Source organism: Arachis ipaensis, chromosome B10 (assembly GCF_000816755.2).
Source record: "Arachis ipaensis cultivar K30076 chromosome B10, Araip1.1, whole genome shotgun sequence".
NCBI classification, from domain to species: domain Eukaryota; kingdom Viridiplantae; phylum Streptophyta; class Magnoliopsida; order Fabales; family Fabaceae; genus Arachis; species Arachis ipaensis.
The window spans coordinates 5,610,742-5,632,206 of NC_029794.2; the positions used below are offsets into that span (position 1 = coordinate 5,610,742).

At 33.0% G+C, this 21,465-nt stretch overlaps 3 protein-coding genes and 1 long non-coding RNA gene across 4 annotated transcripts in view; 2 read left to right on the forward strand and 2 right to left on the reverse strand.

Moving 5' to 3' along the window:
• LOC110268537 overlaps positions 1–2,801 on the reverse strand; it is a 12,647-nt gene extending 9,846 nt beyond the window's left edge. The window contains exons 1-2 of the long non-coding RNA XR_002356625.1: positions 2,789–2,801; positions 883–890 (exon numbers count right to left, since the gene is read on the reverse strand). This is a non-coding gene — a long non-coding RNA (uncharacterized LOC110268537). The remainder of the gene's footprint in view (positions 1–882; positions 891–2,788) is intronic.
• Positions 897–4,321, forward strand: LOC107622246 (G-type lectin S-receptor-like serine/threonine-protein kinase At1g11300). The gene is made up of 7 exons (XM_016324120.2): positions 897–2,315; positions 2,400–2,549; positions 2,637–2,791; positions 2,879–3,089; positions 3,204–3,438; positions 3,523–3,673; positions 3,758–4,321. The coding sequence occupies exons 1-7, from the start codon at positions 1,016–1,018 to the stop codon at positions 4,073–4,075; spliced, it is 2,520 nt and encodes an 839-aa protein (XP_016179606.1). The 5' UTR covers positions 897–1,015; the 3' UTR covers positions 4,076–4,321.
• Positions 6,814–7,661, forward strand: LOC107622251 (uncharacterized protein At1g08160). Its single transcript, XM_016324125.2, has one exon. The coding sequence runs from the start codon at positions 6,983–6,985 to the stop codon at positions 7,568–7,570; it is 588 nt and encodes a 195-aa protein (XP_016179611.1). The 5' UTR covers positions 6,814–6,982; the 3' UTR covers positions 7,571–7,661.
• The window catches only part of LOC107622249 (G-type lectin S-receptor-like serine/threonine-protein kinase At1g11330), a 62,538-nt gene continuing 48,743 nt past the window's right edge, over positions 7,671–21,465 (reverse strand). Inside the window, exons 4-7 of the mRNA XM_021114857.1 lie at positions 9,067–9,277; positions 8,655–8,889; positions 8,425–8,575; positions 7,671–8,331 (exon numbers count right to left, since the gene is read on the reverse strand). Of these exons, the coding sequence (XP_020970516.1) occupies positions 8,023–8,331; positions 8,425–8,575; positions 8,655–8,889; positions 9,067–9,277 (906 nt within the window). The 3' untranslated portion in view covers positions 7,671–8,022. The remainder of the gene's footprint in view (positions 8,332–8,424; positions 8,576–8,654; positions 8,890–9,066; positions 9,278–21,465) is intronic.

The following is a 21,465-nucleotide window of genomic DNA, read 5'->3' on the forward strand; positions in this document are numbered from 1 at the left end:
GGGGAATATGTTTAGTATAACGGCAAATAGAACTTAAAGCATTTGGGCCTGACATATTTAAAGTTTGGGCCAAAACAAAAAACAAAAACATTATTCAATTTCTTTAAGGCCTATGCAGATGGAGGCCCATAATATTTTTCGGACCTTAGCCCTTAGTTCAAAAAGCTTCGAGGGGAATATGTTTAGTATAACGGCAAATAGAACTTAAAGCATTTGGGCCTGACATATTTAAAGTTTGGGCCTGAAATAAAAACAAAAACATTATTCAATTTCTTTAAGGCCTATGCAGATGGAGGCCCATAATATTTTTCGGACCTTAGCCCTTAGTTCAAGGCCCAAAAAGCTTCGGTAATATTATGTCCTTTTGTTATTATGCCTTAGCGCGTTATTCGTGTTACCTTCCCAATAAAGGCAGCAATAATCTAATTGTTGTGAAATTACAAAGCTGCCCAACTCGAGTCAGCAAGTTCGGCTATTCTCACTTGAGGATTTTGTGGACACAATTTTTTGTGCCTCTGAAAAAATAAAAAGATTAAACTAAAAATTGTCTTCTAGAACTAAATCTTCCCCTCGTTACAATCACATCAAAGTCAAAGATAATGAAGTATATAAAATGACAAAAAGATTGGTAAATGATGCTCTTAAGTGATTATTTAGTCCTTAATAATACATAAAGAGACAGATTAGTCTTCTCTGTCTCTTTATTTAGTGTGCAAAAGCAGTGATCCAAGTATGCAATAAGTGTAAGTAGTTGACTTGACTTGTTTCTTTTGTTTAAGCACAAATCCATAGTTTATAAATTATAATTGCTTAAATGTTGTTTATTGTTTAGTCAATGATTCTCATAGGATTTGACTTCACCACACGGTTGCAACTGCTCACAAAGCTGGCTGGCATAGTGAAAGTCAATCATGTACAAGAAGAGCCAAGAGGGTAGCAATAGGATATGCATATGCCTCATTAATTGCTCATATTCTATGTTCTAATCACCTTGCTCATATTCTATGTTCTAATCATGGGATCCACAACTCACACCAACTTTTTAGATGCTTTGATCATGTTTTCCTTCATTTTCTTTGGCTTCAGTTCTGCCAGGGATACCATTACATCATCTCAATTCATCAGAGACTCAGAGACAATAAGCTCATCTGACAGTGTCTTCAAACTTGGATTCTTCAGCCCTCAAAATTCAACTAACCGCTATGTTGGAATCTGGTATCTCTCTGAGTCTGACATCAGTGTTATATGGATTGCCAACAGGAACCAACCACTCTTGGATTCTTCAGGGACACTGAAAATCTCTGGAGATGGTAATCTTGTACTCCTAGATGGAAAAAACCAATTAGTTTGGTCATCAAATGTGTCAACAAACATGGCTAACAGCTCCACTGCTCAACTCTTGCGATCCGGGAATCTTGTGTTGCAAGATAACATCACTGGACAAACCATTTGGGAGAGTTTCAAGCACCCTTGTGATGCAGCAGTGCCAACTATGAGAATCAGTGCTAACAGGATCACAGGTGAGAAAGTCAGGTTCATATCAAGGAAGAGTGCTTCTGATCCTTCTACTGGGAGCTTCTCTGCTTCTCTTGAACGCTTGGATGCTCCAGAAGTATTCTTTTGGGTAAATGGAACTCGACCGCTTTGGAGGACTGGTCCATGGAATGGTAGGATCTTCATTGGGACAACAATGATGTCAACAGGGTACCTATATGGATGGAGTGTTGGATATGAAGGGAATGAAACTGTTTATCTTACTTACAGTTTTGCTGATCAATCTGCATTTGGAATCCTTTCACTAACTCCTATTGGCAAGCTTCGATTGTTGAGATATTATAACAGAAAGCAAGTTCTTGATATAGAGTTGGAAATTTCTGATTGTGATGTTTATGGGGTATGTGGGCCATTTGGGAGTTGTAATACACAGAATTCACCAGTCTGCAGCTGTTTGAGTGGATATGAGCCTAGGAATTTGGAGGAGTGGAAGAGGCAAAACTGGACCAGTGGTTGTGTGATGAAGGAACCACTCAAGTGTGAGAGAATGAGGAAGAATGGAAGTGAAGTAGTAGCAGGCCAAGTCCAAGAAGATGATGGTTTCTTGAAACTTGCAACTATGAAGGTTCCGGATTTCGCAGAGAGGTTGGATGTTGAGGAAGAACAATGTGGACCTCAGTGCTTGAAGAATTGCTCCTGTTTAGCATATGCATTTGATACTGGCATTGGCTGCTTGTATTGGATCACAGATTTGATTGACTTGCAACAATTCTCAAGTGGAGGAGTTGATCTCTTCATCCGTCTCCCCCATTCACAACTAAGTATCTTTCCTTCTTGTTCTTGCTTAGAAACTAGGACATGCTATTATAACTTTCTTAATGAATCTACCTTTTAAATGTTATCAGAAAACGCAGTAAACAACCATAAGAGTTCAAGAAAGAACACATTGATCATTGCTGTAACAGTGGGAGCAGCCGGAGCCATTATCTTGGCGGCTTGTGCATATCTAGTCATTTGTGCCAAGCACACCAGGAAAAGAAGACTTAAGGATTCAGGTATCTTAGAAAGAACTTATCTCATGTTCTAAAAACTGGTTTCCTCATGTGTTGGATTTATTATTAATCTTTGGAAAACTCATCTAGAAAATCAGAGTCATAGATTGATTGGGGTTAAGAAGCAAGTTAAACTGGATGAGCATGAATTGCCACTATTTGATTTTGAAGTGGTTGCAACTGCTACAAACAATTTTCACTTGTCAAATACACTTGGGAAGGGTGGCTTTGGTCCAGTGTACAAGGTATTATTCTGCTTAGGTTTTGTTCTTTAATATTCACATGTGTTTGTGATTGCTAATATAATTTTTTTTCTTTAAATTGTTTAATAGGGGTTATTGCCAGATGGTCAAGAAATTGCAGTGAAAAGATTGTCCAGAGCATCTGGACAAGGGGCTGAAGAGTTCATGAATGAGGTGGCTGTGATTTCTAAGCTTCAACATCGCAATCTTGTGAGACTTCTTGGCTGCTGCATTGATGGAGATGAAAAGATGCTGGTCTATGAGTTCATGCCAAATAAAAGTCTGGATGCATTTATCTTTGGTCAGTTTATATATCGATATATTTTGCCTTGGATTCAAGTTCAATCAGAATTAGTGAATTGAGATATGAACAATTTTATTTTGATTGTTAATCTAATTCTCTTTTCTTCTTCAGATCCTCTACAAAGAAAACTTTTAGATTGGACAAAACGTTTCAACATAATTGAAGGGATTGCTCGTGGCATACTTTATCTTCACAGAGATTCTAGATTAAGAATTATACACAGAGATTTGAAGGCAAGCAATATCTTGCTTGATGCGGAGATGAATCCTAAAATATCAGACTTTGGTTTGGCGAGAATATACAAAGGTGAAGACGAGGTTAATACTAGAAGAGTTGTTGGTACATAGTAAGTATGTTTTATACTGTACAATACTTATTTTTAGCATAGTCTCCTTTGATAAGTAACTTTTTATGCGACAAATTAATACAGTGGTTACATGGCTCCGGAATATGCAATGGAAGGACTATTTTCGGAGAAATCAGATGTTTACAGCTTCGGAGTTTTGTTACTAGAGATTGTCAGCGGAAGAAGAAATACAAGCTTTCGCAACCATGAGAAATCCCTCAGCCTTATTGGATTTGTAATTCTTTTTCTCACTTGAGTCTTTTCTTTGCCTGCTGATAACTCCATTTAACTTACCAAGAACTCTGCTTCTTTTACATAGGCATGGAGGCTATGGAATGAAGATGACATTAGATCCTTGATAGATCCAGATATATCTGATTTGAATTCAGCTTCTGAGAATCATATTCTGAGGTGCATACACATAGCATTTCTATGTGTTCAAGAAGTTGCAAAAGAAAGACCTCCTATGACTAGTGTTGTGTCCATGCTGAATAGTGATGAGACTTTCCATCTTCCTCCTCCTAAGCAAGTTGCATTTGTGCAGAAGGAATATTCATCAAGTTTGGAATCTTCCTCTCAGGAAAATCAATGTAACTCAAATAACAATGTTACTCTTACTGAAATCCGTGGCAGATAGCATTATAGACAAGAATTTCTGCCATTGCATGTGCTGAAGAAATTAAATAAATAGTTCAATTACTCTTATTTACCATTGTTGTCTTATGAATTTGATATAATATTAGATTCCATGGATCAATATCCTTTCAGAACGTTGAAGCATTTAGAAAGAGATATCATATCTTGCAATGTGTAAAGTAGGAAATATATTGGTCAACATTGGCGGGTTAAACTGTTTGATGATATAATTATAATAAGATTCTAAGAAGAAAAACTGGATGGTCAAAAGTCAAAACCGCTAAACTTGCAATGTTTATATCGAAACTTCCAAATGGTGGAAACCATGACACTAAATAGAGTAATAGGAAGAAAATGTTGGTATTCAAATGTGTGAAAATGGAATAATGGTAAGCAAAGCAGCATTTAATGTTGCCTTATGAGTTAGGATCCATCTTTTTCTCATTATTGTGTGTGTTATTTCCACCTTTTCTGCTGTCCTTTGATTAGACTTTTTGTCCTCAACCATGCTTCCAATATCGGACACTGTATAAATTTCTAATATAAGAGACTAGACTTTACTTAAGAATTATTGTCCCTTGCACAATTATTAAACTTGGTTAATTTCTAGTAAATAGATTGAATTTTGGATCACGGAAAATTTGAAAGAAAAAAAGAGTGAGGTACAAGTTGCATAAGAGAATACACATGTTAGAAATTATTCATAATACAGTAGAAAAAACTTAAGATAGCTTTAGGCATGTATTAGAAAGACATCTATCTATTTATAATATATAAAAGTTGGTACCAACTCTCTCTACAATGAATTTAAGCCATTTTTTTTGTTAATGATGTCACATCAGTAATTCTAATGACTTGGCAAAAATGAAAATCAACCAATTACTATTTAGTAAAATATTTTAAAAAAATTAAAACAAAAAACTCTTATCTATTATTATTCAATTGAAACATCAAGTACTAATTAAATGCAATAAACATACATTAAAAGTGTCATAATAATAATAATTATAAAAAATTTCAGTTACAAGTATTTAAATTCTACAACTTATACACGTTTACTACTCTTCATTGCTTAATCTCTCATACTAATTGTAAAAAATTTCTTAAATTTAATATAACATTTTTTTATGTTTTTATTCTCATTTATTTATTTTTTTGATTATTTACAAACAAAAAAACCGCAAGAAAAGACAAAGTGTAGCCATTAATGCAAATCGAAAAATGAAAAAAAAAATACAATTTTGTATAACTCTAATATAAATAACCTATGTCTTTTTTAAAAATAAATAAATTTAAATAATATGTTATCTAAAATATCTTTAATATAACATTGCGCGGGTCTCACTCTAGTTAAACAAAAAAAAATAGATGTAACAGGCATTTAGGCAAATGATTGTTTATGTTTTGATGCTGAGGCAAGGAAAGCATCAGTTTTAGAACACCTTATGAAAGAAAGTCTTAACCACTTGAGACAAATAAAGAACCAATGCTAAAATTGGAACCCATGGAATCCTCTCTGCTTATGGTATTACTATATATGGCTAGCAAAAAGAGTTTCAGTCACTCTTTTAATGTTTAGTGTGTTATTTTTGTCCAAATGATCAAAATCTCAATGTTATAAAAAAAAAACGAATTTTAAATTTTTACTTAATTGATAGCGAAACGTTTGTCACTCGAACAAACATTGTGAAATATAAATTATCATTGACTAAACTTTATAAAGAATAAGTAGAAGTGTAGAACTTTTGTTTTTATATTAGCGAATGAATGCATAATTGTTCACCATAAATAATTATGTCCATAACATAATTAATTTCTATGATTTTAATTTTTTGTCATTACGTTAATACTATTTTCTTTCAGCAAGACTAAGATATAGAAATATGGTTAATAAGGCCCATTTACTCGTTGTTACATAAGTGCACTGACAAGGTTATTGGGCTGATATTTATATTATGGATTATGCTAGGTAACCAATGACTTTTTTGAACAATATGAACAACCACCAACAAAATAAAAACACATCACACCTCCAAATTATCTACCTAAATCTTAATATTAGAATAACCATCCGCACACATATCCATTGTTCACATTGTTTAATATTTTCATTGTCTTACCCATACTTTTTCTTATATTATTTATATGGCAAAAGTAGTTTCAAGAACAATTAAGAACTTGCCCTAGAAAAAGCATCAAACGTTTACCAAAAATAAAAGCATCAAACACAGTATCACGTCCAAAAATAAGATACAAAAACGAAACAAAAAGAAAAAAAAACAAAAACGAAAAGAGAAATATGAATTGATTTAATTAGTCAAAGTATTCCAAGTAAAGTCACATTATTAACCCACACCATTAATCTTGGTACATAATGAGTTGTTGAACTATTTCTTTTGCTAATTATCATAACATGATTCACTTCTGAATTTCGATTGTGTGATGGAAATTTTTCAGAGTCAAAAAAAATAAAATGGCATTTCGAAAATTTATACGTGCATGTATTCTTAGACTAAGTGAGAGTTTGGTCGAATTTTATACGTGTAGATTACTTGAATTTAGTTTTGTTTATTTATATAAGCGACACTTTATACCGCCAGCTATATTACTTGTGATAGTATGTTAATGTTACTATATGTATGCATCTTATTCCTAAGACTTGAATTTCAAGAAAAGAACATTATAACTGGCCCTCATATAGAATCCCTTTGATGTCTTGAGTTTCATACAAGAAATTCTCAAAGTGAAAAAGTGTTCAACTAATTATTTTTTTTGAAACAAAGGTTTCATGGTTAACCCCAAACATTATCCTACACATTTTCATACCAATATATAAACATCATTTGATTTGGTTTCTCATCATCATTCAAACACTGATTCCCCTGAATCCTGCTACTGCAACATCAAAATGGCTCCTTCTAATTCACAATCAGCGCGGCCGAGCCTGCTTCGCTATATAGCAATGGTGATCCTGGCATTGATCATCCTTGTAGGCATAGCAGTGCTGATAACATGGCTTGTTTTGAGGCCAAAGAACTTAGTATACAGTGTTGAAGATGCTGCAATCCACAACTTCAACCTAACTGATGCAAACCATCTGAATTCGAATTTCGAGTTCACCATAAGAGCTTACAATCCCAACCGTAGAGTCTCTCTATACTATGACTCTGTAGAGGTTTCAGTGCGTTATGAGGACCAAACACTAGCCACCAATGCAGTTCAACCGTTCTACCAAGGACATAAGAATGTGACTAGGCTTCAGGTGAGGCTTGCTGCTCAAACTGTTGCATTGTTTGGGAATGTGCCTAAGGATCTTAAGCTTGAGAGAACCTCAGGAGATATTGAACTTGACGTGTGGATCAAGGCAAAGATAAGGTTCAAGGTTGGCAAGTGGAAATCAGATCATCGTACTATGAAAATTTTCTGTTCTTCTGTTTTGGTGAAATTTAATAGGAGCAAGACTTTTCAAAGGACCCCTTGTCATGTAGAACTCTGAGATGTTCCTTTTGTCTCTTTAAATTGTTGTTTTTCTGTTGGTTTGTTTTTTTGTTTTGGTTTTAAGATTCATGTTATGAATTCTTTTGTCCTTGTAATTCTTTTTTTTTTTTTTTTTTGTTATTTTAACTTGGAAGATTTGTATGTAATGTAACATCCTTAAGTTCTTGCATGTATTGATTAGTTAATCTATCAGCACTGATTCAAGTGATTCAGGCATTTCCCTTTAGATTTCATCTTGCAGTACTTTTCATATTTTCCAAATATTAGTGTACTAATCTTTATGAAATCACTTTTAATTAAGTCAATCAACAAACATGATGGTAAAGTAGTATATTACATAAAATCTCAGCCTTATTAAAGTAGACCCTTCAGCAAAATGCTACTGTCTCTCAACCAAGGTTGTGTAAATACATAATGTGACTATTTTGAACCAACATTGTGGCCAATCGGTTATCTTCCTTGGACATTTGTTAGGCTCACATTATTAATGGAGCATAATCCATCACTTGTCATAGAAGACTCTATATCCAGCAGAGTCTGCCTCTGAACGAATGCTGGCTGCTTGGGAGAAGGAAGATTAACAGTCTCACTATTAAGCATTGAAACCACTGCAGTTATTGTAGGCCTATCTCTTGCAAGTTCTTGTACACACAAAAGACCAATATGTATGCACCTCTTTATATCTTCATTGCAGCTCAGATTTGATATATCTGGATCTGTCAGAGGTGGAATGTTATCAGCATTCCACAGTTTCCATGCCTACAAACATTAATAAACATGAACTAGTTAGTTGATCAGCATCAAATTCATGTCATTCAGATGAAATAAGATTTTTGTAAATAGAAGACTTACAAATCCTAAAAGACTCAAAGATTCTGCATCTTCATAAAATCTAGTATTCTTTCTACGGCTGACAATCTCTAGTAGTAAAACACCAAAGCTGAATACATCAGACTTTTCTGAAAATAATCCTTCCATAGCATATTCCGGTGACATATAACCACTGCACAAAATTCGTCTTTAAAATTCTTGATTATGAGGTTATTTTATACATAAAATTGTAAACCAAAAGGAATTCTTACTATGTCCCAGCAACTCTCATAGTATTTGCCTCATTTTCAGTGTGGCAAAAAATCCTTGCCATACCAAAATCTGAAATCTTTGGATTTAGCTCTTCATCAAGTAATATATTGCTTGGCTTTAAATCTCTATGGATAATTCTTAGTCGAGAGTCTCTGTGAAGATAAAGTAAACCTCGAGCTATTCCTTCGATAATATGAAAACGTTTTTCCCAATTTAATACTTGCTTACATGAATCTGCAAAAGATTAAAAGGATAAACTTGTGATATAAGTAAAACATCTTTAAACTCATAAATAAAATTGACAAATTATATATTTTTAGATGAGAATATTTTTCACCAAATGGTTGTTGCCTCCTTGATATACACATACCATATTTATTGATAAGAAAAGAGTTGATAACGAGAACTAACCAAACAGATATGCATCTAAACTTTTATTTGGCATGTATTCATACACCAAAATCTTCTCATCTCCTTCTACACAACATCCAAGAAGTCTAACAAGATTACGGTGCTGAAGTTTTGATATTACTAGAACCTCATTCATAAATTCTTCTAATCCTTGACATGATGCTCTTGAAAGTCTTTTAACTGCTACTTCTAGTCCATCTTCCAATGTTCCCTACAAAACATTTTCATGAACTATAGCGACGCAAAAATTGCCTTTTGAGGAATGGTGAATTGCAATATGAGAAAAAGAAATACCCTATATACTAGTCCAAATCCTCCTTGCCCCAGCTTATTAGCTAAGTGAAAGTTATCTGTTGCAATTGCAAGCTTTTCAAACTCAAATTGGGAAAGCTCCGGGAGTTTAACTTTGCTTGGGTATTTTGTGTTGCTTATTGTAGGTAGTCTGAAATTTGCTCTCTCTGTATCAAAGTACAAATTTGTCAACGAGAAAGTATAGGAAAATAATAATAATTGTGAACAACCTAAACAATGAATTAAAAAATAATTAAAATAAAAAATTAGATTATTAATTAATTATTTAATTTCTAATTTTAAAATTTAAAAAATTAGTATTAGCATTTAAACGCATTTATACTAAGTCACCAAAAAAAAAACGCATTTATACTGAGTACCGTTATTTCTATTCTTACCGTAACCTCTAATACGCATCTTTGCCGTCATGGTTCTCGCCGCTGCACCCCCGCCGGCTGCACCGACGCCACTGCAGTCTCCCTCCGTAGCAAAGGCCGATGAACTCTGCATGTTGATTGATCCGCCCCGTTGCAGGAGAAGCGATAACAACCAAGGAAGGAAGCCAGTGCTAAAGGCAACACATATTTTTCCTTCCTGGTTCGGGTGCTGTTTGGCATGGCCTCCGGCCCGCAGCAGATGGTCTTTTCCGGCCGATCTTTGAGGGGAGCATCTCTGGGTTTGACCACTGCATGGAGCGCCGGCCCTACTACCGCAATTGCAGCTGCGCACTGCATAGCAAGTCCCGTAACGGAGGTGGCGCGTGCACCCACAAGCTGCCCAAGGGTAACAATGTCTCGTATCCGATGAGAAGGGCGTGGAGTGAAGGGGTTCCTTTTTCTGTTTATTAGTTTCCTTCTTTTATTTCAATGGCCAGTTTAAGGTGATATGTATGCGGTACTTTTAATTTTTCAAGTCGTTAAATATATTAATAATTATTTTTTATTTTTATTGATGTAAATTTTTTTATTTAGATAATTTGTGGAGAGCTTCTTATTTTTTACATATATTTGGACTATATCTCCCTATTGTTTTTTTATGACCATAAATACCACGTGGTTTTCACTATTAATCATGTTTGTATACTGTATAGGATATATGGCCAAAAGAATAAATGAAGAAACAGTAGTATTCAAGAGTTTTATACAATCAAACTAATTCTGCAGAAGCCATTAATATCATCAATTGGCAAAGCATGTAGTTTTGGTATACAGAAAGAATGATACATCACCTCCCATTGCAGTTCTTCTTTTCCACAGGATAAACGCGCAAATCACAATCCCAATAGTTCCTGCTACTGAGACTGTAACTGCAATGATCACTGCGGCATGATTTTTCTTCTTCTGCTCATCTATTAATTAACCAAAGTAATTAAGTACGAAATCATCTGCATGCACATGTATGTGTATGTCATATATATACACTTACCAAGCTCAGAAGAGGGAACACGTATATAAAGATCGGTTTGCTCTCTCTGTATCAAAGTACAAATTAATTAAAACAGGAAAGCATTTTTTTGGGGACAATGAATACCACATGGTCCACACTATTCATTATGTTTGTAAACTGCACAGCATATAATGCCAATAGAATAAATGATGAAACAGTAGTATTCAAGAGTCATATACAACTAACTACTAATTCTGCAGAAGCCATTAATATCATGAATTGGAAAAGCATGTAGTTTTGGTATATAGAAAGAATAATGATATATCACCTCTTATTGCAGTTTTTCTTTTCCACAGGATAAACGCGCAAATCAAAATTCTCTGCCACAGTATCGTCCCTGTGGCGTTATCTTGCAACACAAGGTTTCCGGTGGTGAGAAGCTGAGCACTTGTGGTGTTGGGGGATGCGATGTTTGAGACGTTCGTTGACCAAAGGATCTCATTATTACGTGCATCCATGACAACAAGGTTTCCATCCTCGGATATCTTGAGCACTGCTACACTATCATCACCTTTGATAGGTTGGTCTCTGTTAGCAACCCAGACGACAGGGGGGTTGGTTATGTACCAGATTCCGAGGTAAAATGATGTTGATGAGTTGGTGGTAAGGTTGAAGAATCCAAGGTGGAACATACCATGCTTGGAGCATAAAGTTTGAGGGGACTTAAGGATATAAGAAGAGGTGATGGTGTCTAAGGAAGTGGCAAAAGTGAAGAGTAATAATAATAGAAGAAAGGATAGGTAGTGCTCCATGAAAATGCAGAGAAGGATAGATGAACGAGTATTAAAGAATGGACAGATACAATGTAACTCAATGAAGAAGGCAAGTTGATAGTCATCATGTTGCTTTAATTTTGAATCGCTTGCATTGCATGTGGAAATTTGGCATGTTACTTTGGTAAGTTAGTGAGTTAGTCCAGCCCTGTTAGAATAAAGATAATAAAGACAACTTTTGGTGTCTACAATTCCAATTTGAGAAGTGTCCTATAAGAGGGTACGATAAACTATAAGATATTCCCCAGGAGACTTGGTCAGACGATAGCATCCCATATCGTTAATGAGTGAGTAGCTAGCAATGTAGCGTTATCTCAACTTTTAATTCGACTCTGAGTTTGTCTCTTCAGTCCCTTAAGACTACGATATGAGTAGGTTTTATATTTATAACTAGGATGAGATTCGCACAATGTGCTAATGGTAAATTAATGATAGTATATAATAAATATTAAAAATGGTTATATTTTATAGTATTAAATTAAATATGTGTAACCTAAAGTTAAATTTGAAAGGTGTTTTATTTAAAATAATTTGTAGTACAAAAGATTTGGAAGTTAAAGTTGTATAAAGTGACATTTTTATTTGATAGTTTGATTTTTGCATTTGTTTTAGTTGATGGATTTAGTGTTCTTATGTGGCGCTCATGCTCCTTTTTCTTTATTAGTTATTGTCAGAATTGTTGCTTTCTTCTTTCTGTCGAGGTTATTGTGAAGGTATGTTCTTTATGAATTGTTGAGTTGTATGCACTTTCTATTTTATTGTTCCATCTTTACATGTATGTTTTTCTTCGGAAGGTGTGTCTTGAATTTGTATGGTTTTCTTTCTTCTTAATCTCTTGATGTACTTTTCCAATGACATCTACAATAAAAAGAACAAAAATGTGTAGATTTTTTTTGAATAAGTTATTTTTAATAAAAATAATTGAAATAGTATAAAATGAAATTACTTGTTAGTATTTTTCTTTAACCCACTCTGTCAGACAATGTCTCAAGTGATGCAAATTCAAAATAGTCTTGAAAAATGTTCAAAATTAGATCTTTAATTTCTTTCACAACAATTGTGAGTGAAAAGTAGGGGGTGTGCATGCCAATGAGTTATAGCTCAAATGGCATAGTCTCCCCATACTCAATTAAGAGGTTGCGGGTTCGAGTCTCCTATCTTTGGTAAAAAAAAAAGTAGGGGTGTGCATGGCCCGGTCCGGTCCGAAGACCCGGCCCGACTCCGAACACTTTAGGGGCTATTTTTGTGTGATTTCACCGGGTCTAGGGCCGGGTAAGGGTCTCAAAAATAGACCCGGTCATTATTTCGGGTCGGGTGCGGAATTCGGCTCGGGTCACCCGAAGTCGGCCCGGTGGCCCGGTCATCATACACAATTAATATTTTGTGTTATTAGTGATGGATGATGGCTATTCTTATGTGGAATTTAAGTATTGTAAACCTTAATATTTTGTGTTATTAGTTATTATAAGACTATAAATTAATATTTTATGTTTAAAATGCATAAAATTTTAGACTAATGCATAATATTGTATTATTTATATTGATTTAAATATTTGGTGTTATTAGACAATATTAGTATTGATTATGGTTATGTTTTAATTTTAGAGAAGAGTTGGTTCTTGTTATATTTTTCTAAGTGAATTTTACCATGTCAAATAATGGTTGGAGTCTTGGAAATTTGGATATTTTCACATGCTAGCTTAGAAGAAGGTATCAAGGTAATATAATGTTAACGACATGGTTTTCACCCGGTTTTTACCCGATATAATCGTGGCCCGAAAGTATATAGGTTTCATCGGGTCTAGGGCCGGGTTCGGGTCTAATAAATAGGCCCGGTATATATTTCGGGTCGGGTCTGGGTCACATCAAACCCAGTTTCACCCGGCCCATGCACACCCCTAGTGAAAAGTTTGCTTTCATTATACCTTTAATTGGCCTATACAAATCATTTGTATCTTCTATTTTAAATTTTTTATAGTATAGACTTTTTCTTTCCTGCAATATTAGTAAATCATAGTTCATAATTAGTTAAAAAAGAATAATGAATAGTATATTAAAAGAAGTATAATTTTAACGATATTAAAATATAATTATATATAAAGTATTATAAAATAATATAAAAAGTAAAAATAATTAAAGTATTTTTTTGTAAATTTAATTTTAAAAGATGATAAATATGTTTGTTTTGTACCTTTTCATCTAATATAATCATTTCTAAGCAAAGAGACTCTTCTTCATTTGTGGGTGTTAATGTTTCCTATAGATGAACCACGCGAACTTTGATAAACTAATTGTCTTTTTGTTTGGTGATATTGTCCAAAGATTGATGCTCTATTGAGTAAGTTTGACTATTTGAGATGTTGTGTAGTTCAGAAATAAATTTTTTGTGCTAAATTTGATGTCATTTGAAGGAATAGTGATAAGAGACTTATATAAATAGTTCAAATAGTATGAAATTTAAATATTTGTAACGTAAAATTTATTATGATTAATAATATTATTATTACATTTGTAATATGAATGTTTATTATATTTAATGAGTTATTTATAGAAATTAATAAATTAATTATTGGAATTATAAATTTATTGTATTGTTTATAACGGTGAGATATAATAAATATATGGATATGGGTTCAATGTCTTTGTAGGTTACAAATTTGATTACAAATTTTTGTTTTTTGTTTTGTTGTTGATTTAGAAATAATAGTTGATTTGGCAAAAACTGAGTGGTTAATTCTAATATTTTGCCAAGTAAGCAATGTTGGTGACATGGCATATTGGCATTAGTAGAAAGAAAAAAATGTTTTAAAAGTAATGTGGATAAACTTATGTATCTACTTTTATATATTAAGAATAGATTGTTTAGCTTTGTATTTATAATTATTTTGATATACGGTGTTTTGAACTTATAATTATACTTATAAGATTACTATCAACAGATTTTAAATTGGCTTGAATATTCGATTTGTTAAAGCTAAATATTTATCCTTGTTAAACTTATTTTAATATACACATAAGACTATATATTTTTATGAGACTATATGTATTATTGATGAAGCTTTATATTATTTTAAAACATTTGATTTTATTCGAATATGTATTTTTGAAGCATTGAAATATTAGTTGGTACTTACTTATTTTGAAATTGTGAAATATGTTTGAAATGTCTTAAAATTGAGAAAATATGATTGAAAAGGATTTGGATAAGAAATTATTATTTGATTTGATTTGATACCTCATATGTTTGAAAGATCGAAGAATTTGTTATATTTAAAATTATATATTTTGAATTGGTTTGGAAGGCTCGTATTAGAAAATCGTAGTTAACGGCGATTATGACGTTAACTTAGATGCATCTAACTCAGACTCCAGCTAGCAGGGGTGTTGCTAGCCTAACGTGTAGGCCACACGTTAGATCTGTTAGGACACACAAGAGGAAATGACTACCCATAGAGGTGGAGCCGCCCGAGTGTAGACTTTTGATTTGATTTCTGTATGAGAACTCTCTTATTAATTCACTTATTATTATTAACTACTATTTTCTAATTAAAATTACTTTGATAATAATGTTTATATGGTATCATGTCGATTATAGATGTATTGTCTAGTCATTGAGTTGCAAAACTTACCCCATTTTTCTAAAAATATTTTCAGCAATAAGTATTTGATTATGTCAGCCTTTCTATTCAAGAGTAATGATCTGCAATGTGTATCTATTCTTTGTTGAATTCTTAGACGTCATCTGCTCCGTATGTCACAGACAGGATCCATCAATATTTATTTATTTTATTTTTGTTTAAAATATGTAATTATTCATTCTAGAAAGTGTAAATTTATCAAAAAATATATGTAACCTTCTTATTTATCTTATATTCGAATCTGTTGATTTTGCTAGGGGACTATTTCCCTGAGCGCCAGTCATGACTCATTTTGGGATGTGACAGAGTGGTATAAAAGCTTTAGGTTAACCTGTGAAATATGGAGCAAGTGTCCTATGGTAGGATCACAATTGTATAAATAGAAGCGCGCCTATTTGTACGAATTGTGGCACTATCAGAAGCCTGTAGGAATGTCATCTTTGTCCTCTCTATGTCATTGTTGTCTTTTGGTTATTGTGATCCTGCGTCCTCTATCGCTTCTTGAAATTCCTATCCTTTTCTTATACCAATCTTGACGTATTCTTTGGTAGGTTATTTTGAACGCATTGGTGCAATGGTTTTGGTTTCGATTCTCTATCTTTTAGCTGATTCTACTCTTTCTCGCTTTTTGTGAATATTTGCTTTAATCTTCTTTATCTTCATGTTATTTTCTATGGTTTCTAATTTCAAGATTTCATCCATGATCTAAAAGATTCGATATGTTTTTTACTGTGAATTATTATCTTATTTCTTTTATAGAACTGCATTTGGATTTGTGGATTATGGATTTACTTAACTGCTAAATGAGATGCTTTGTTCTGAATTTTGATAAAAACAAGTTTGTTCTTCTTATGTTGATGATCTTTGAAGCTAACATAATTTGAACCACTCGTGATTCTTTCTTTTGAATCAATAACTATGAAAACTGTTATTCAGTTGCTCAGGTAGAAGAACTACATGACGAACATATGAATGGAGTGTTATTCTTGTTTGTTGGATTGGAATTATGATTTTCTCTATTTAAGTGTAGCAAACTTTTTTGAATGATCTGTTAATTGAATTGAAGATCTTTTCCGATCTGAAAGTTTGGTTAAGCTTTTTTAGTTTGATAATCAGTTCTGTTATAGTTTTGTTTGTTGAACATGGCTTTTCTTTCATGGGACTGTTTTCTTGATTATTCAGGCGAGATCTAGATTGTGAACACTTGCTTTTTATTGGTGATTGGAGGATGAATTTAGTTTTTGGCTAAAATCTGAAACATGAGAATTGTCTTAACCCCTTGCTTTTCTAAAAATTCCCCTATTCTCAACTATTGTTCTCATTCTCAGAGTTTTAGGAAGATTGATTTTCTTGATTTTTAGTGCTTTGTGATGCAAACTATTTTGCCTGATGAACCTTGTTATTTATCTCGTAAAAATTGTTAGTTCGTGTTTTGAAAGCAAGAAATTTGTTTTGCCAAAAGTATAGAGAACCCAACTATAAGAAAATTTGCTTTGTTAAGCCATGTTGCCGTATAGTAATAATATTGGTTTTTGGCACCAGAATTTTCCTTCCTTTGTCATATAAAATAATCTTTAGTATATTATAACTATTGGCTCACATATAAAGAAAGTTTACAGCAGCCATTGTCTTCTCTATTCTCAACATGATTTTTAAAAGGCTCGTATCTCCTTTGGTGTTCCTTTTTTTTATCTGACATTTGCAAATCTTTTGTTCTTGTTTAGGATAATATAAAGAATAGTCAAATATACTTGATGGTAATCAGTGGCTAAGAGAAGGGGGGTTAAATCTTAGCCCCTTTTTGCTGAGTGTTACTTTCTGCCCTTTAAAATAGCTTTAGGAGATTTTTCTTATTTTTGTCTCGTACCTAGTCAAGAGACGTTTTCATTTTGTCTTGTAACTAGATAAGAGATATTTTTAATTTTGTCTCCTATGCAACAGAACCAGAAATGGAGTAGAAGAGAGAGAGAGAATCACACCAAGAAGTATCCTGGTTCAGCTGCTAAGTATAATGCAGCCTACATCCAGTCTCCATCACAACAATAATGAAATTTCACTATAATCATCTTGATTACACACACCAATTCTCCCTAGGAACTACCCTTCCTATTTGGGACAAGTTCAGAATTTATCCCCAATCCTGAACTTGACTTGGTCACCTGTTAAGCTTTCAACTGCTAAATGCTAACCCAACTTACAAGGAAATTCCCACAGAATCATGATACACAACACAGATGTACAAAGGACCTCTAAGATATCTATGGATTTTTTTTTTAATTTTGTACACTCTGCCTTTTTCCACTCACTGGCTTTTCTTACAAACCTCAATCTGTTTGCCTTTTTTCACCATGAGACTCAAGACAGACAAAACTAAAGAAAATACAAAATGAAACACATTGAAGGAGAAGAACTTCTGTTAGCTTGGGTAGCTATGAGAACTCTGTGCTTTCTCTCCTTGTCTCAAGCCTTGGCCGTTCACCCTTATTATAGAAGGGGAAGCTTCCAAAATTGAAATCGGTCCAACCGAGCCAACTTCTTCTTCTTCAACATAAACCGGTTCAGACAGAGAGAAGAGAGAGGGAAACCGAAAGCAAATCAACATGTAATTACCTCTCTCTCATCCCTTCTCATCAAGCTTCATCAATCCGCCCTTCCATCTTGACTTGGTCCCCAAGAAGGATTTCTGACCCTTGATGAATACTTGATCCTTGACAGCTCCATCTGCTCCACTTCTGCTTCTTCCTCCATGTAGCTACAGTAGCTACCTTTTATGATGGTTGAACAAAAAGTAGAAACGAGCCATACCCCAGGGATCTTCTTCTCTGACCGAATTGGATTGCTACCATTTTTAGGCATGGTGATCTTGAGGTTTTTTCACCACATCTTGCCATTAGTGGTAAAGATCTCAGCCACGCCATACTGTAGATCTTCTTTTTACAAGGGCTATCATCACCTAGGCCTCTTGCTTGCTTATAGCTTCTCTGCTTCTACCTCTGATAGCTTGCATCTTCAAGCTTCTTCACTGTCAGTGAAGTGACCGAAACTAGAGAGAGAAGAGTGAAAAGCTTTCAATGGAAGTAAAGAAAGAAATTAAAATGAGTTACTTATCCACTTCCCTTCCCCCATGCCTTGTAGCGTGTGAAATCAATTAATGCCATCAAATCAATTGCATTTTCTCTTTCATATTACCAATGCAATTAAAGCAAGTTCATAAAATTTGAATTCCATTCAAAGAGGGAGTGGGTAACCGAACCAAACATGCACTACTCTTTCCTTCTTTCTTTTCAACTTTTCGGACTAAGCCTTGTTGGTCTTGTAGCAAAGATTAATTGGGCTTCACATTAATTCCCTGGCCCAATCAACATATGAATAATTCAGCCATAATGTTTAAAACATTTTTGCACTAAAGGCTGAAAGTTTTGTCAATATTTTGGGCTTTTCATTGCTTAAAGCCCAATGACCAAAATCTGCAAGCAACATAGAAATTATTAATTAAACAATTTTGAAGCAAAAATTAATTTAATAATTTCTAATTACTATTTTAATAATGTTTGATCATCATAATGAATTGAAGTTTTCCAAACTCAACAATACTGTTGCTTTGCAAGTTTATAGATTTATAGTTAAAATGATTATCTTATTAGTCAACATATTGTGGCAATTGTAAGATAATACGTATTTCATTCTTAGTAATGATTCTATTGTCCTTTCAATTAACTATCTCACATAGATCCCTAGCTACTATTGTAACTTAATTATTGCCAATAAATCTGCTATACTTTCTAATACATTAAAATTAGATCCCAGTTTATCTTTTCAGATCTTGTACTTTGATTTTGATAATCTAAGTGATACTTTTATCTCAATTTTATTACAGTATGCTTAATGTTAATTTTGCAATTTCGACTGATTTTCTTATATTCCGATAATAAGATAATAAAATACAACATGAGTTAAATGTTCCCTAGAAAGCTACAAGCCTACAATTTGTATATATGAAAACTCAGGTCAATGTATATGAAGAGAAGAGTGATAAGTGGTTTCCTACTATGATTAAACCCAAAATATGGTTATATGACTAATATTAATCGAGATCATTGAGATTTTATAAGTAACAAGCAAGTCAATTTCTTTTGTGATTAGATTTCTGAGTTTTTTGATTTGTATGTAGTGGTTATTTTTGTGTTTCCTAACCTCACTTTCGGCTTGCAAACTTGTCAAAGACTCTGTATAGAAAAAAAAAGGGCTTTTTTATGATATAATTTCCCAGGTACGACAAGAATTTTGGAGATATATTTTTTTAATATTTGGATTCAATATATATATATTTGAGTTTGTCCTTAGTTCATAAGCTTTAAGTTCAGTTTACTATTTATGAAGGTGAAGTTTTTTTTAGTGTTTTATCTTTACAAGAAATATGATCTCATACCAATTTTTTAAAATTCTTTTGCTATGTGCTTGGATTTTGTCAAAAGCAAAACAAAAAAAGTAGTTATTATAACTAATCTTAGTGTGTTAATTGTCAATACTTCAAATTTTTTAGTTTTATTATTATTGTTATTTTATAAGTGAATTTATTTGTAACTTCATACAAAGTCTAGCTGCATGATTATAGAAAATCATATGACTGTATTTTACCAACAGTGACCATAATGATTTAAATACGTAAATGTATATGTAAATCTTGGCTTAATGGACAACAAAGAGATCAATTACATTTCTTGTCATATTTTACATAATCTATCTACTATTTTGAGTTAGGAGATATCAAATTTTATATTGACATAATTATTTAATGTCTAAAATCATGATAATAATCTCAAAGGTACTTAGTTGAAGGTTTCTATAGAAAGGGAAAAGAAGCATACTGATATTTGTGATAGTAACTGTTTTCGATTTTTTATGACTGTTAAGTTGCCTATTCTAAAATGTGTTGTCGTATTTTTAATTTATGTTTTGCTTTGTTTTCTCTATTGTTGATTTTATCTTTATGTTTATACGTATCCTTACTTGTTGTACACTTAAGTATCCTCTAGTGTTTTTGAGGAAAAATATTTGCCCATGACTCCTATTAATCTTCAATTCATAAACCTTTCGTCTTTTTGTTTCAACTTGAATTTGTTTGACGTGATAGTATTTATGCTTTTATAATTTCTTTTGAAATGTTCGTCTCATATATTTTCTTTGAGATTGTGAAATGATTCTCTCTTCCATTGTAAATGGATATCCTACCTGATTATGTTCTTAATCATTCTCTTAAACCTTTGTGAACATTGCCATTGACTTTAATGGCCAGCTCTTGTGAGCTATGTACTCCTTCTATTCAGCTTGAATTTGTTTCAACCTAATACTCTATCTTTCTTTTATTGTTTCTATCGAAATTTCTTGATTCAGATTTCTTTGTTAAGATGTGATTTGACTCTCTTTCTAGCACACTTCGTTATTTCTGAACATCCTTGTTTAATTGCGATCTTACGCATCCTCCCGAATTCTTGTGAACATAATCTGAGATGCTTGTTCTTCTCTTCCTAAGTTTTATATTCCTTTGAGTAAACTTGAGATTCTATTGGTTAACATGTAATCCCTAGATATAGCAAGCAAAACATTAGTTTTTAGGACATAGCTCGTAGACCCAGAAGGTGAAACTTATAAGTGTGCGACGTCAAAAAGATTATGAAGTAGGAGTATTCGGAGGAGGAAGTTAAGGAGATTTTGGTACAAATTGAAAAGTTAGTCCTGATGTTTGACTTTCGGATCGGATGTACATTGGGAGTGATGAACAAAATAAAAAGCGCCATATGTGTTTGACTTATCAAGAGAACAAGAGTGTGAATGTTAACCACATCTTTTTAACACAAACTTATCTTGTAACTTTTTGTACCCGATTATACTTCTTTCTCATGTTTGGTAGAAGGCTAAAACCATGTAACATTTTGTATACTGTATCAATTTTCGAAGGCAAAAATTTTTGTAAGGAGGGTAAAATGTAATGTTCCAAGTTTCTATTCTTAATATATAAAAGTTGATACATAAGTTTACATACATTACTTTTAAAACATCTTTTTCTTTCTATTAATGTCATGTCAGCAACATCGCTTACTTGGCAAAATCTTAGAATCAACCACTCAATTTTTGCCAAATCAACCATTATTCTAAATCAGCAAAAAAAAAAAAAAAAAAAAAAAAACTGAAAAAAAAAACTGAAGAATAAACGGAAAAAAACTATGGAAAAAAAATCGGAGAAGCTTGCC

Excerpts from the sequence above, each read along its gene's own strand:
- LOC107622246 (XM_016324120.2), top strand. The coding sequence starts at position 1,016 with ATGGGATCCACAACTCACACCAACTTTTTAGATGCTTTGATCATGTTT. Across the intron at positions 3,439-3,522 it reads AGAAGAGTTGTTGGTACATA|TGGTTACATGGCTCCGGAAT; the intron begins GTAAGTATGTTT and ends AAATTAATACAG. Across the intron at positions 3,674-3,757 it reads CCCTCAGCCTTATTGGATTT|GCATGGAGGCTATGGAATGA; the intron begins GTAATTCTTTTT and ends TCTTTTACATAG.
- LOC107622251 (XM_016324125.2), top strand. The coding sequence starts at position 6,983 with ATGGCTCCTTCTAATTCACAATCAGCGCGGCCGAGCCTGCTTCGCTAT.